Source organism: Mobula hypostoma, chromosome 27 (genome assembly GCF_963921235.1).
Source record: "Mobula hypostoma chromosome 27, sMobHyp1.1, whole genome shotgun sequence".
Classification (NCBI taxonomy): Eukaryota; Metazoa; Chordata; class Chondrichthyes; order Myliobatiformes; family Myliobatidae; genus Mobula; species Mobula hypostoma.
Genome location: NC_086123.1, coordinates 39,416,803 through 39,430,020, shown reverse-complemented (window position 1 = coordinate 39,430,020; position 13,218 = coordinate 39,416,803). Strand labels below are relative to the sequence as shown.

General features: G+C 42.1%; 1 protein-coding gene across 1 annotated transcript in view; it reads left to right on the top strand.

Annotated features, from left to right (window-relative positions):
* Positions 1-13,218, top strand: part of lrrc74b (leucine rich repeat containing 74B) — a gene marked incomplete at its 5' end in the record, with an annotated part of 145,369 nt that overhangs the window by 57,249 nt on the left and 74,902 nt on the right. The window contains 2 exons of the mRNA XM_063034369.1: positions 1,318-1,524; positions 3,721-3,830. Of these exons, the coding sequence (XP_062890439.1) occupies positions 1,318-1,524; positions 3,721-3,830 (317 nt within the window). The remainder of the gene's footprint in view (positions 1-1,317; positions 1,525-3,720; positions 3,831-13,218) is intronic.

Here is a 13,218-nt window from a genome sequence, read left to right as displayed (position 1 = left end):
GATCTAGTATGGCATTCCCACTCGTCAGCCTGTCAACATACTGTGACAGGAATCCATCCTGGACACACTTAACAAACTCTGCCCCGTTTAAACCATTGGAACTAATCAGGTGCCAATCAATATTAGGGAAGTTAAAGTCACCCATGATAACAACCCTGTTGGCATGGTCCAGATAGGCTGAATGGCCTATTTCTGTTCTGTATTTTTCTGTGACTCTATGACTAAGTGTCACAATGTTTCTGGTGCCAAAAGAGCATGCCCACAACTTACTAACAGTAATTCGTATATCCTTGGAATGTCAGATGAAATTGGAGCACCAAGAGGAGACACACACACTGTCAAGGGAAGAACATGTTATTTTTGTGTGATCATCAGGCCTGGATATATGATTTTCTATCCTGTAATCTGATTTGTTATTAAATTCATTGAGTAGTTATGGCTTAAAAAGAAACCTTTTGTTAGAATATCACTAGTCATATCCTGGCAATTTGAGTACCTGCCCATTATCCCTGGTCTCTATCACCTGAAACTCAGCTAATTTACAATTCATATTAAATATTTTCATATGCTTCCATATTATGAGTTTAAATTTTACTTAATGAACTTCCAAGTGATTACCAATTGTAACAAATCCAATGTCGATCTGTCATTTCATTTAAGAAGACAATTCGGAAAGGTACAAATGTTGTAACAGCAGTTAAATAGTGAGCCTGCTATGTTGGTGCTTGAATTTGTGCCCCCAGCATATCCTTGGGTGTATTCGTTTTTAATGTGAACAATGCATTTCACTGTATGTTTCAATGTACAAAGTGATAAATAAATCTGAAGTGGAGACATTAGCCTGGATTTTGGTTCCATGATGCTCTCTAGTGACTTTTATTGAGGCATTCTCCTACAGAGGTATCTTTAGATGAGTCAAAATCTGAGCTTCTAAAATACACAGTTCATGAAGTTTTGCTTATTAAAGATATCATTCAAAGCATTGGAACTTAGACTTTTTAATGTTGAAAGACTATTACTAATTCTTATGCAACACACACAAAATGCTGGAGGAGCTCAACAGGCCAGGCAGCATCTATGGAAAAGAGTAAACAGTCGACGTTTTGGGCTGTGACTCTTCATCAGGTCTCAGCCTGAAATATCAACTGTGTACTCTTTTCCATAGATGTTTGGCCTGCTGAGTTCCTCCAGCACTTTTTGTGTGTTGCTTTGGATCTCCAGCATCTGCAGATTTTCTTGTGATTGTAATAATTCTTATGTTATCTTTGTTCAGAAAACTAAAACTAATTAGAAAATGCCTTTCTTAATATCATGTAGATATTGACTTGTCCGATAACCAACTGGGAACTGAGGGAGCCAAAGCAATCAGCACCATGCTGATGGAGAATACAGTCTTGATAAGGATTGTTCTTTCTGGAAACTGTTTTGATGATAATGCTGCCCAATACCTGGCGGAAGCCATAAGCAGCCCACTCAAGTTGCAAATCTTAAACTTGAGCCACAATAGGATCAACAATACTCAAGGTACAGCTGTACTGCATATGCCTCCCTATTTTTACTTTCAAGTCGTCTTGGATCATAAGCAATAGATTAGAAATGTTTTCCAGAATAAGCAAAAGAACTACAGTTCTACATTTCCACTGCAATCTCTGACTGAGATCGAGTTCAAGTTTACAACTTTTTGTTCAAAGATTCAAAGTACATTTATTATCAAAGTATGTATGCAGTATACAGGTCTGAGATCCATCTTCTCCACAGACAGCCACGAAACAAAGAAGAACCATGGACCTTTTCAAAGAAAACAAAACATCAACCCCACCACCTACAAAAAAAAACAAGCAAAAACACAGAATCTAAAACACAAAACCAAAAACCATATTTAGCTGGTTTAAGATGGTGTTGGTGAACCTCAGCAACTTCTGGCTGGTGGCTAACGAACTAAGAAAAACAACTACATACTTTGTTAACCACACTTCTCTGGCAAATGATTATCGCAAGTCTGTAACTTCCCTTTGGTCTTGAAGGCAATTCGATGTGCCAGAACCAAGGCAGCAGGCCTGTCACTGAGAGTAAGGAAGACCAAAGTTCGATCAATTTAAGTGTTGTGCCAAAAGCTGAATCGAGGTGACGAAGTTTGGGCACTAGAGTGTACCGATTCGACTGAACACTATGTTTGGACAGAGACTTGTATGCAGGGTCAAATCGAAATGGTCAGTTACAAGGCAAATTGAGGCTGTGGGGTCCAGGCACCAGAGCTATTGAACCGATGTTTGGATGTTGATTTAGGCGCCTGACCAGATTGAAAAGGTCAGGGTGTTGGGGACCAAGGCGAGGGACAGGTCTGTTCAGCTCGCTGCTCCACGGCTTAGCTCTGCGCTGAACTTTGCTGAGTTATGGGACTCTCTTTGTTGACTTCAATTCAGAACGTTATTTGCTTGCAGTTACTGTTTTTCCTCTCTGCATATTGGGTATTTGATTGTCTTCTTTTTTTATGGGTTCTTTTGGGTTTCCTTGTTTCGTGGCTGCCTGTTAGGAGATGAAATTCAAGGTTGTATAAAGTATAAACACTTTGATAATAAATGTACTTTGAACTTTGAAATATGGTAACAGGCCCCTAGCCCAATGAGCCCGTGCTGCCCTACTAAACCATACGTCTTTGAAATGTGGGAGGAAATCGGAACACTCAGAGGCAATCAGGGAGAATGTACAAACTGCTCACAAACAGTGGCAGGAATTGAACCTGGGTCACAGGTGCTGTGCTAGTGTTATTTTAACCCCCTTCTTTTTCCAAACAAGTCAGTAAAAGAAGGCAAATAGTTTAATTTCAAAGTCAGGACAATTCCCATTAAAAATCAGAATATTAAAGAGGATACAGCATCACAGTGTACACATCTTTAAAGTGCCAACAAAACTGTAAGGGAAAGGTATCCCAATTCTTATCCACAGTGGCACAGAATGCAAAGCAGATGGTGATGTTAATTCTTTACGGAACACAAGTTCATCATCAATTGGAAGAATGGATTAGATCATGTTCGCCAGGTCTGCCACTTTGAATTGCTACTATCAGTCAATTTCAATTTCACTGCCCCATTGTCAGTGATAGAGGATCTGTCTGATTGGCCTTCCACATCCCTGTATCCAGCACTGTGATTTAGACCTTAAGAGTCAGTGAGGAAGCCTCCACCCATTGGTATTCCTGACAAGTTTTAACAAGAAGCAAAGCTTTTCCAGCTGTAATAGTTGTATTTTATCAGTTTTAAACATCCTGACATAAAATAGTAAGAACATTCAAATGCAAAAGCAATCTTTAAAAATTAGCCTGCCCTACATTTTTTTTTACACTTTATGTTGCAAACCTCAACAAGGTTTTGTTTCTAATGCTGACAGTGCAATGCTTGAGAGGTGATTTCCCAACATGGTTCCAGAATAACCCAGCAAGACTGGATTTTACTGCTGGCAGATTCGGCTTTCCAATCCTCTTGAAAATATCTGAACTTCCATTAAACAGCTTGTGCATTGATGTCACTGGTGATAGCCAACATAGTCCAGTCCATTGTATCCAACCATGGCAGACATACTTTGGGAAGGACATAGAGGTTTTGGACAGTGTAGAAGAGATGGAAAAGAATGACTCCAAGGATGATGTTCATGTACATTGCCTGAAAAAGCATATTATTTGGTTTAACTATGTTATCTCACTTTACTAACTTATTTTATAAGGAAACGAGCTGGGAAATGCTATTGCAGAAAATGCTGGTCTGAAGGAACTAAACTTAAGTTGGAATCACCTGCGAGGCAAGGGATGCATTGGAATAACAGAAGGCCTCAGGGTAGGTACTGCAAGGTCGTAGACTGTTAGTCTTTAAATATGTTCTAGAAGAGGATAAATAGTCTTAATGCTACAGAATCAAGAGATATGGGAAGAGGCCCTGGAGCATGAAGTCATGGTTATATTGAATAGTGGAGTAGACCATAAAACCACACAAACTAGGAGTGGAATTAGGCTATTCAGCCAATTGAGTTTGCTCTGCCATTCCATCATGGCTGATCCCAGATCCCACTCAACCCCATACACCTGCCTTCTCGCCATATCCTTTGATTCCCTGACTGATCAGGAAATGATCGACTTCCACCTTAAATATACTTAAATAAACTTGGCCTCTATCGCAGTCTATGGCAGAGCATTCCACAGATTTGCTACTCTCGCTAAAAAAAAATCCTTTCAACATTCAGTACGTTTCAATGAGATCTCCCCGCATTCTTCTAAATTCCAGTGAGTACAGGCCCAAAGCTGGCAAATGCTCCTCATATGTTAAACACTCCATTCCCTGAATCATCCTCGTGAACCTCCCTGGACTCTCTCCAATGACAACACATCCTTTCTGTGAGATGGGGCCCGAAACTGTTGACAATACTCCCATGTGCAGCCTGATTAGTGTCTTATAAAGTCTCAGCATTATCTACTTGCCTTTATATTCTATTCTCCTTGAAATAAATACCAACATTGCATTTGCTTTCTTTACCACAGTCTCAATCTGTAAATTAACCTCTTGGGAGTCTCGTACAAGGACTCCTAAGTCCCTCTGCACCTCTGATGTTTGAACCTTCTCCCCATTTAGATAATAGTTTGCACCATTGTTCCTTTCAGCAAAATGCATAATCATACATTTCCCAACACTGTATTCCATCTGTCTGCTACTTTTTTGCCCATTCTTCCAATTTGTCTAAGTCTTGCTGCAATCGCATTGTTTCCTCAGCAGTACCTACCCTTCCACTTATCTACGTCTCATCCACAAGCTTTGCCACAAAGCTATTGATTCCACTATCCAAATCATTGACAAACAATGTGAAAAGTAGTGGTCCCAATACTGACACCTGAGGAACACCACTAATCACTGGCAACCAACCAGAAAAGGCCCTTTTTATTCCCACTCGCTGCCACCTACCTACCTGACAGCCATTCCTCTATCCATGCCAGTATCATTCCTGTAATGCCACAGGATTTTTTCTTGTTAATCAGCCTCATGTGTGGCACCTTATCAAGTGCTTTCTGAAAATCCAAGTAAATGACATCCACTGCCTCTCCTTTGTCCACCTTGCTTGTTACTTCTTTGAAGAACTCTTAACAGATTTGTCAGGCAAGATTTCCCTTTACAGAAACCATGCTGACTTTAACTTATTTTATCATTAGTCTCCAAGTACCCTGAAACCTCATCCTTAATAATAGACTCCAACACTTTTCCAACCACTGAGGTTAGGCTAACTGGCCTATGATTTCCTTCCTTTTGCCTTCCTCACTTCTTAAAGAGTGGAGTGACATTTGCAATCTTCCAGTCCTCCGAGACCATGCCAGAATCAAGTGATTCTTGAAAGATCATGACCAATGCATCTGTTATCTCTTCAGCAACCTTTCTTAGTACTCTGGGATGTTGTCCACCTGGTCCAGATGAATTATCCACCTTAAGACCTTTCAGTTTGCCTAGCACTTCTTCCTTTGTAATAGCAGTAGCACTCACCTGGGGAAAGGCTATCTGAGATTGGGTGTTGTGTAATAACCCAGATCTTTTTCGGGACCTTAATGTAAAGGAGCCCTTAGGAGGTAGTGATCATGATATAGAAACATGGAAACATAGAAAACCTACAGCACAATACAGGCCCTTTGGTCCACAAAGCCAAACATGTCCTTATCTTAGAAATTATGTGGGGTTACCCATAGCTCTCTATTTTTCTGAGCTCCATGTACCTGTCCAGGAGTCTCTTAAAAGACCCTATCGTATCCGCCTCCAGCACCATTGCTGGCAGCCCATTCCACGCACTCACCACTCCTCTGTACCTACTTCCAAGCATCTTAAAATGATCAATGCTTCTCATCATCTTATACACCTCTATCAGGTCACCTCTCATCCTCTGTCGTTCCAAGCAGAAAAAGCCGAGTTCACTCAACCTATTCTCATAAGGCAACACACATCAAAGTTGCTGGTGAACGCAGCAGGCCAAGCAGCGCCTATAGGAAGAGGCGCATATTCTCATAAGGCATGCTCACCAATCCAGACAACATCCTTGTAAATCTCCTCTGCACCCTTTCTATGGTTTCCACATATGATTGAATTTATACTGCAATTTGAGAGGGATAACTCACATGTATCAGTATTGCAATGGAATAAAGGGAATGACAGAGCATGAGTATGGAACTTGCCCAGGTGGATTGGAGGAGGTTACTGGTGGGGATGACGGCAGAGCAGAGATGGCTGGTTAATGGGAATAGTTTACAAGGAGCAGGATAGATTTGTCCCACAGAAGAAGTTGTTCTGAAATGGCAGGGGCAGGCAACTCTAGCTGACAAGGACTATGGAAGTTAAGGACCGCTTAAAAGCCAAGGAAAGGACATATAAGGTCACAAAAGTGAGTGTGAAGTTGGATGATTGGGAAGCTTTTAAAATCCAACAAGACAACTAAAACAGCTACAAGAAGGGAAAAGATGAAAATGAGGCCAAACTAGTCAATCATACAAAGAAAGATATGAACAGTTTTTATCAGTTATATAAAGAGTACAAGGGAGGTGAGAGCTGATATTGGACCACTGGAAAATGATGCTAGTGAGGGAGTAATGGGGACAAAGAAATGGCAGATGACCTTAATGGGTACTTTAGGGAGAAAATTCAAACTTAAGAGGTGCAGAGAGACTTAAGAGTCCTTGTGCAAGACTCCCAGAAGGTTAATTTACAGGTTGAGTCTGTGGTAAAGAAGGCCAATGCAATGTTGGCATTTATTTCAAGGGGCATAGAATATAAAAGCAAGGAGATAATGCTGAGGGTTTATCAGACACTAGACAGGCCGCACTTGGAGTATTGCCAACAGTGTTGCACCCCATATAGAACCATAGAAACTACAGCACAGAAACAGGCCCTTTGGCCCTTCTTGGCTGTGCTGAACCATTTTCTGCCTAGTCCCACTGATCTGCACACGGACCATATCCCTCCAGACACCTCCCATCCCTGTATCTGTCCAATTTATTTTTAAATGTTAAAAAAGAACCCGCATTTGCCACCTCGTCTGGCAGCTCATTCCATACTCCCACCACTCTCTGTGTGAAGAAGCCCCCACTAATGTTCCCTTTAAACTTTTCTCCCCTCACCCTTAACCCATGTCCTCTGGTGTTTTTCTCCCTTGCCTCAGTGGAAAAAGCCTGCTTGCATTCACTCTATCTATACCCAACAGAATTTTATATACCTCCATCAAATCTCCCCTCATTCTTCTACGCTCCAGGGAATAAAGTCCTAACCTATTCAACCTTTCTCTGTAACTGAGTTTCTCAAGTCCCGGCAACATCCTTGTAAACCTTCTCTGCACTCTTTCAACCTTATTTATATCCTTCCTGTAATTTGGTGACCAAAACTGAACACAATACTCCAGATTCGGCCTCACCAATGCCTTATACAACCTCATCATAACATTCCAGCTCTTATACTCAATACTTCAATTAATAAAGGCCAATGGACCAAAAGCTCTCTTTACGACCCTATCTACCTGTGACGACACTTTTAGGGAATTTTGTATCTGTATTCCCAGATCCCTCTGTTCCACTGCGCTCCTCAGTGCCTTACCATTAACCCTGTATGTTCTACGTTGGTTTGTCCTTCCAACGTGCAGTACCTCAAACTTGTCAGTATTAAACTCCATCTGCCATTTTTCAGCCCATTTTTCCAGCTGGTCCAAGTCCCTCTGCAGGCTCTGAAAACCTTCCTCACTGTCTACTACACCTCCAATCTTTGTATCATCAGCAAACTTGCTGATCCAATTTACCACATTATCATCCAGATCATTGATATAGATGACAAATAACAATGGACCCAGCACTGATCCCTGTGGCACACCACTAGTCACAGGTCTCCACTCAGAGAAGCAATTCTCTACCACCACCCTCTGGCTTTTTCCATTGAGCCAATGTCTAATCCAATTTACCACCTCTCCATGTATACCTAGTGACTGAATTTTCATAACTAACCTCCCATGCGGGACCTTGTCAAAGGCCTTACTGAAGTCCATGCAGACAATATCCACTGCCTTCCCTTCATCCACTTTCCTGGTAACCTCCTCGAAAAACTCCAACAGATTGGTCAAACATGACCTACCACGTACAAAGCCATGTTGATTCTCCCTAATAAGCCCCTGTCTATCCAAATGCTTGTAGATTCTGTCTCTTAGTACTCCCTCCAATAACTTACCTACTACTGACGTTAAACTCACCGGCCTATAATTTCCCGGATTACTTTTCGATCCTTTTTTAAACAACGGAACAACCCGTAGACAGCGACATTTTAAGTATTTCTGCCAGGTCCCCTGCAATTTCAACACTAGTCTCCTTCAAGGTCCAAGGGAACACTCTGTCAGGTCCTGGGGATTTATCCACTTTTATTTTCCTCAAAACAGCAAGCACTTCCTCCTTTTCAATCTGTACAGTTTCCATGGTCTCACTACTTGATTCCCTCAATTCCATAGATTTCATGCCAGCTTCCTTAGTAAATACAGACGCAAAAAACCTATTTAAGATCTCCCCCATTTCCTTTGGTTCCGCACAAAGCCGACCACTCTGATCTTCAAGAGGACCAATTTTGTCCCTTACAATCCTTTTGCTCTTAATATACTTGTAAAAGCTCTTTGGATTATCCTTCACTTTGACTGCCAAGGCAACCTCATGTCTTCTTTCAGCCCTCCTGATTTCTTTCTTAAGTATTTTCTTGCACTCCTTATACTCCTCAAGCACCTGATTTACCCCCTGTTTCCTATACATTTCATATAACTCCCTCTTTTTCTTTATCAGAGTTGCAATATCCCTTGAGAACCAAGGTTCCTTATTCCTATTCAATTTGCCTTTAATCCTGACAGGAACATACAAACTCTGCACTCTCAAAATTTCCCCTTTGAAGGCTTCCCACCTACCAATCACATCTTTGCCAGAGAACAACCTGTCCCAATCCACGCTTTTTAGATCCTTTCCCATTTCTTCAAATTTGGCCTTCTTCCAGTTCAGAACCTCAACCCTAGAACCAGATCTATCCTTGTTCATGATAAAATTGAAACTAATGGTGTTATGATCACTGGAACCAAAGTGCTCCCCTACACAGACTTCTGTCACTTGCCCTAATTCGTTTCCTAACAGGAGATCCAATATTGCATCCCCTCTAGTTGGTCCCTCTATATATTGATTTAGAAAACTTTCCTGAACACATTTTACAAGCTCTAAACCATTTAGACCCCTAACAGTATGGGAGTCCCAATCAATGTATGGAAAATTAAAATCCCCTACCACCACAACTTTATGTTTCCTGCAGTTGCCTGCTATCTCTCTGCAGATTTGCTCTTCGAAGTCTCGTTGACTATTGGGTGGTCTGTAATACAATCCCACTAATGTGGCCATACCTTTCCTGTTTCTCAGCTCCACCCATAAGGACTCAGTAGACAAGCCCTCTAATCTGTCCTGCCTGAGCACTGCTGTAATATTTTCCCTAACAAGCAATGCTACTCCCCCACCTTTCATTCCTCTGCCTCGATCACATCTGAAATATCAGAACCCTGGAATATTAAGCTGCCAGTCCTGCCCCTCCTGTAGCCAAGTTTCACTAATTGCTACAACATCATAATTCCACGTGTCAATCCACGCCCTCAACTCATCCCCCTTCCCCGCAATACTCCTAGCATTGAAATATATACACCTCAGAAGATTTTTACCACCACTCACAACCTTTCTATCAGCGGATTTGCTTAAACTTTCAACATCATTTATTTTCACCCCAGGCACACTGTCAGCTCTGGTGCTCTGGTTCCCATCCCCCTGCAAATCTAGTTTAAAGCCTCCCCAATAGCACTAACAAACCTCCCTGAAAGGATATTGGTCCCCCTGTGGTTCAAGTGTAACCCGTCTCTCTTGTACAGGTCCCACCTGCCCCAGAAGAGGTCCCAATGATCCTGAAATCTGAAACCCTGCCCCCTACACCAGTTCCTCAGCCACTTGTTCCTCCTCCAGAGCATCCTATTCCTACCCTCACTGGCACCGAGCACAGGTAGCAATCCTGAGATTACCACCCTTGAGGTCCTGCTTTTCAACTTCCCACCAAGCTCTCTATACTCACTGTCCAGGACCTCTTCACTCTTCCTTGCTATGTCATTGGTACCGATGTGCACCAATCTCATACAGGATGTGGTATCTCAGACAGGATGTGTTGTCATTGGAGAGAGTCCAGAGGAGGTTCACGGGGATGATTCAAGGAATGGAGGGTTTAATATATGCGAAGCATTTGACAGCTTTGGGCCTGTACCCACTGGAATTCAGAAGAATGCAGGGGGTTCTCGTTGAAGCCTACCAAATGTTGAAAAGATTGGATAAGGTGGATGTGGAGAAGATGTTTCCTTTGGTGGAGGTATCCAGAACTAAAGGGCACAGCCTTAAAATTGAGGGGTGACCCTTTGGAACAGAGAAAAGGAGGAATTTTTTTAGCGAGAGTGTAGTAAATATGTGGAATGTTCTGCCATAGACTGCAATGGAGGCCAAGTCTGATGGTATATTTAAAGTGGAAGCTGATGGTTTCCTGATCGTTCAGGGCATGAAAGGATATGATGAGAAGGTAGATGTATGTGGTTGAGTGGGATCTGGGATCAGCAATGGTGGAATGGCAGAGCAGACTCGATGGGCTGAATAGCCTAATTCTGCTCCTCTATCTTATAGACTGCTCCTGCTCCTATTTTCTATCCTTCTTCTGAACTTCTAATTGGACTTCTTGATGATGATCTTATATTGATGCTGTCCATTTATGCCCATCCCCACATGGAAACATTCTCTATTCTATGTATTAAAATCTTCCATTATTTCAATGACCCCACCCTGTACTTTGTCTTGGAGACAGCAGTCTATTCTGCTGCATCCCTGATTCCACATTCTTTAACACTAATCATTAGAATATTGAAGGGTACCTTATCAAAGCTGTGTAAGAACCTTAATAAATTACAATTACATTACCATTGTGTACTCTCTTCGCCATTTCTTCAAAAATCTTCAAAGGATTCATCAAACAAGATTTTCTGCTTTGAAATTACCTCTGAGAAGGGGTGGCACAGTGGCACGGCCACTAGAGCTGCTCCCACACAGCATCAGAGCCCCAGCTTCAGTCCTGATCTTAGCTACTGTCTGTGTGGAGTATGCACATTCTTCCCCAGACTGCGTAAGTTTCTCTCAAGAGCTCCATTTTGCAGTCATATCTCCAAGATCTACAGATTGGTTGATTAATTGGTTTTACTTGGTAAATAGGTGTATCACAGAATTTGGGAGCCATTGATGGCAACATCAGGAGAATAAGCTACAGAAAAGAGTTAATGGGAGGATAAGATTGCTCTGTGAGCCATAGAAACATAGAATATAGGTGCAGGAGTAGGCCATTCAGCCTTTCGAGCCTGCACCGCCATTCAGTATGATCATGACTGATCATCCAACTCAGAATCCTGTACCTGCCTTCTCTCCATACCCCCTGATCCCTTTAGCCACAAGGGCCATATCTAACTCCCTCTTAGATATAGCCAATGAACTGGCGTCAACTGTTTCCTGTGGCAGAGAATTCCACAGATTCACCACTCTCTGTGTGAAGAAGTTTTTCCTCATCTCGGTCCTAAAAGGCTTCCCCTTTATCCTCAAACTGTGACCTCTCGTTCTGGACTTCCCCAACATCAGGAACAATCTTCCACATCTAGCCTGTCCAATCCCTTTAGAATTTTATACGTTTCAATAAGATCCCCCCTCAATCTTCTAAATTCCAGAATATAAGCCTAGTCAATTCAGTCTTTCATCATATGGAAGTCCTGCCATCCCAGGAATCAATCTGGTGAACCTTCCTTGCACTCCCTCTATGGCAAGAATGTCTTTCCTCAGATTAGGGAACCAAAACTGCACACAATACTCTAGGTGTGGTCTCACTAAGGCCTTGTACAACTGCAGTAGTACCTCCCTGATCCTCTTGCTATGAATGCCAGCATACCATTCACCTTTTTCACCGCCTGCTGTACCTGCATGCCCACTTTCAATGACTGGTGTACAATGACACCCAGGTCTCGTTGCACCTTCCCTTTTCCTAATCGGCCACTATTCAGATAATAATCTGTTTTCCTGTTCTTGCCACCAAAGTGGATAACCTCACATTCATCCACATTAAATTGCATCTGCCATGAATTTGCCCACTCACCTAACCTGTCCAAGTCACCCTGCATCCTCTTAGCATCCTCCTCACAGCTAACACTGCTGCCCAGCTTCGTGTCATCCGTAAACATGGAAATGCTGCATTTAATTCCCTCGTCTAAGTCATTACTATATATTGTAAACAACTGGGGTCCCAGCACTGAGCCTTGTGGTACCCCACTAGTCACTGCCTGCCATTCTGAAAAGGTCCCGTTTATTCCCACTCTTTGCTTCCTGTCTGCCAACCAATTCTCTATCCGCATCAATACCTTACCCCCAATACCGTGTGCTTTAAGTTTGCACACTAATCTCCTGTGTGGGACCTTGTCAAAAGCCTTTTGAAAATCCAAATATACTACATCCACTGGTTCTCCCCTATCCACTCTACTAGTTACATCCTCAAAAAATTCTATGGGATTCCTTTCTTTTTATGTGATTTTCCTTTCACAAATCCATGCTGACTTTGTCCGATGATTTCACCGCTTTCCAAATGTGCTGTTATCACATCTTTGATAACTGACTCTAGCATTTTCCCCACCACCGATGTCAGGCTAACCGGTCTATAATTCCCTGGTTTCTCTCTCCCTCCTTTTTCAAAAAGCGGGGTTACATTAGCCACCCTCCAATCCTCAGGAACTAGTCCAGAATCTAAAGAGTTTTGAAAAATTATCACTAATGCATCAACTATTTCTTGGGCTACTTTCTTAAGCACTCTGGGATGTAGACCATCTGGCCCTGGGGCTTTATCTGCCTTTAATCCCTTCAATTTACCTAACACCACTTCCCTTCTAACATGTATTTCCCTCAGTTTCTCCATCTCACTGGACCCTCTGTCCCCTATTATTTCTTGAAGATTATTTATGTCCTCTTCAGTGAAGACAGAACCAAAGTAGTTATTCAATTGGCCTGCCATGTCCTTGTTCCCCGTGATCAATTCACCTGTTTCTGACTGTAAGAGACCTACATTTGTCCTTTTTTTAAATTTTATTTTTATTTGG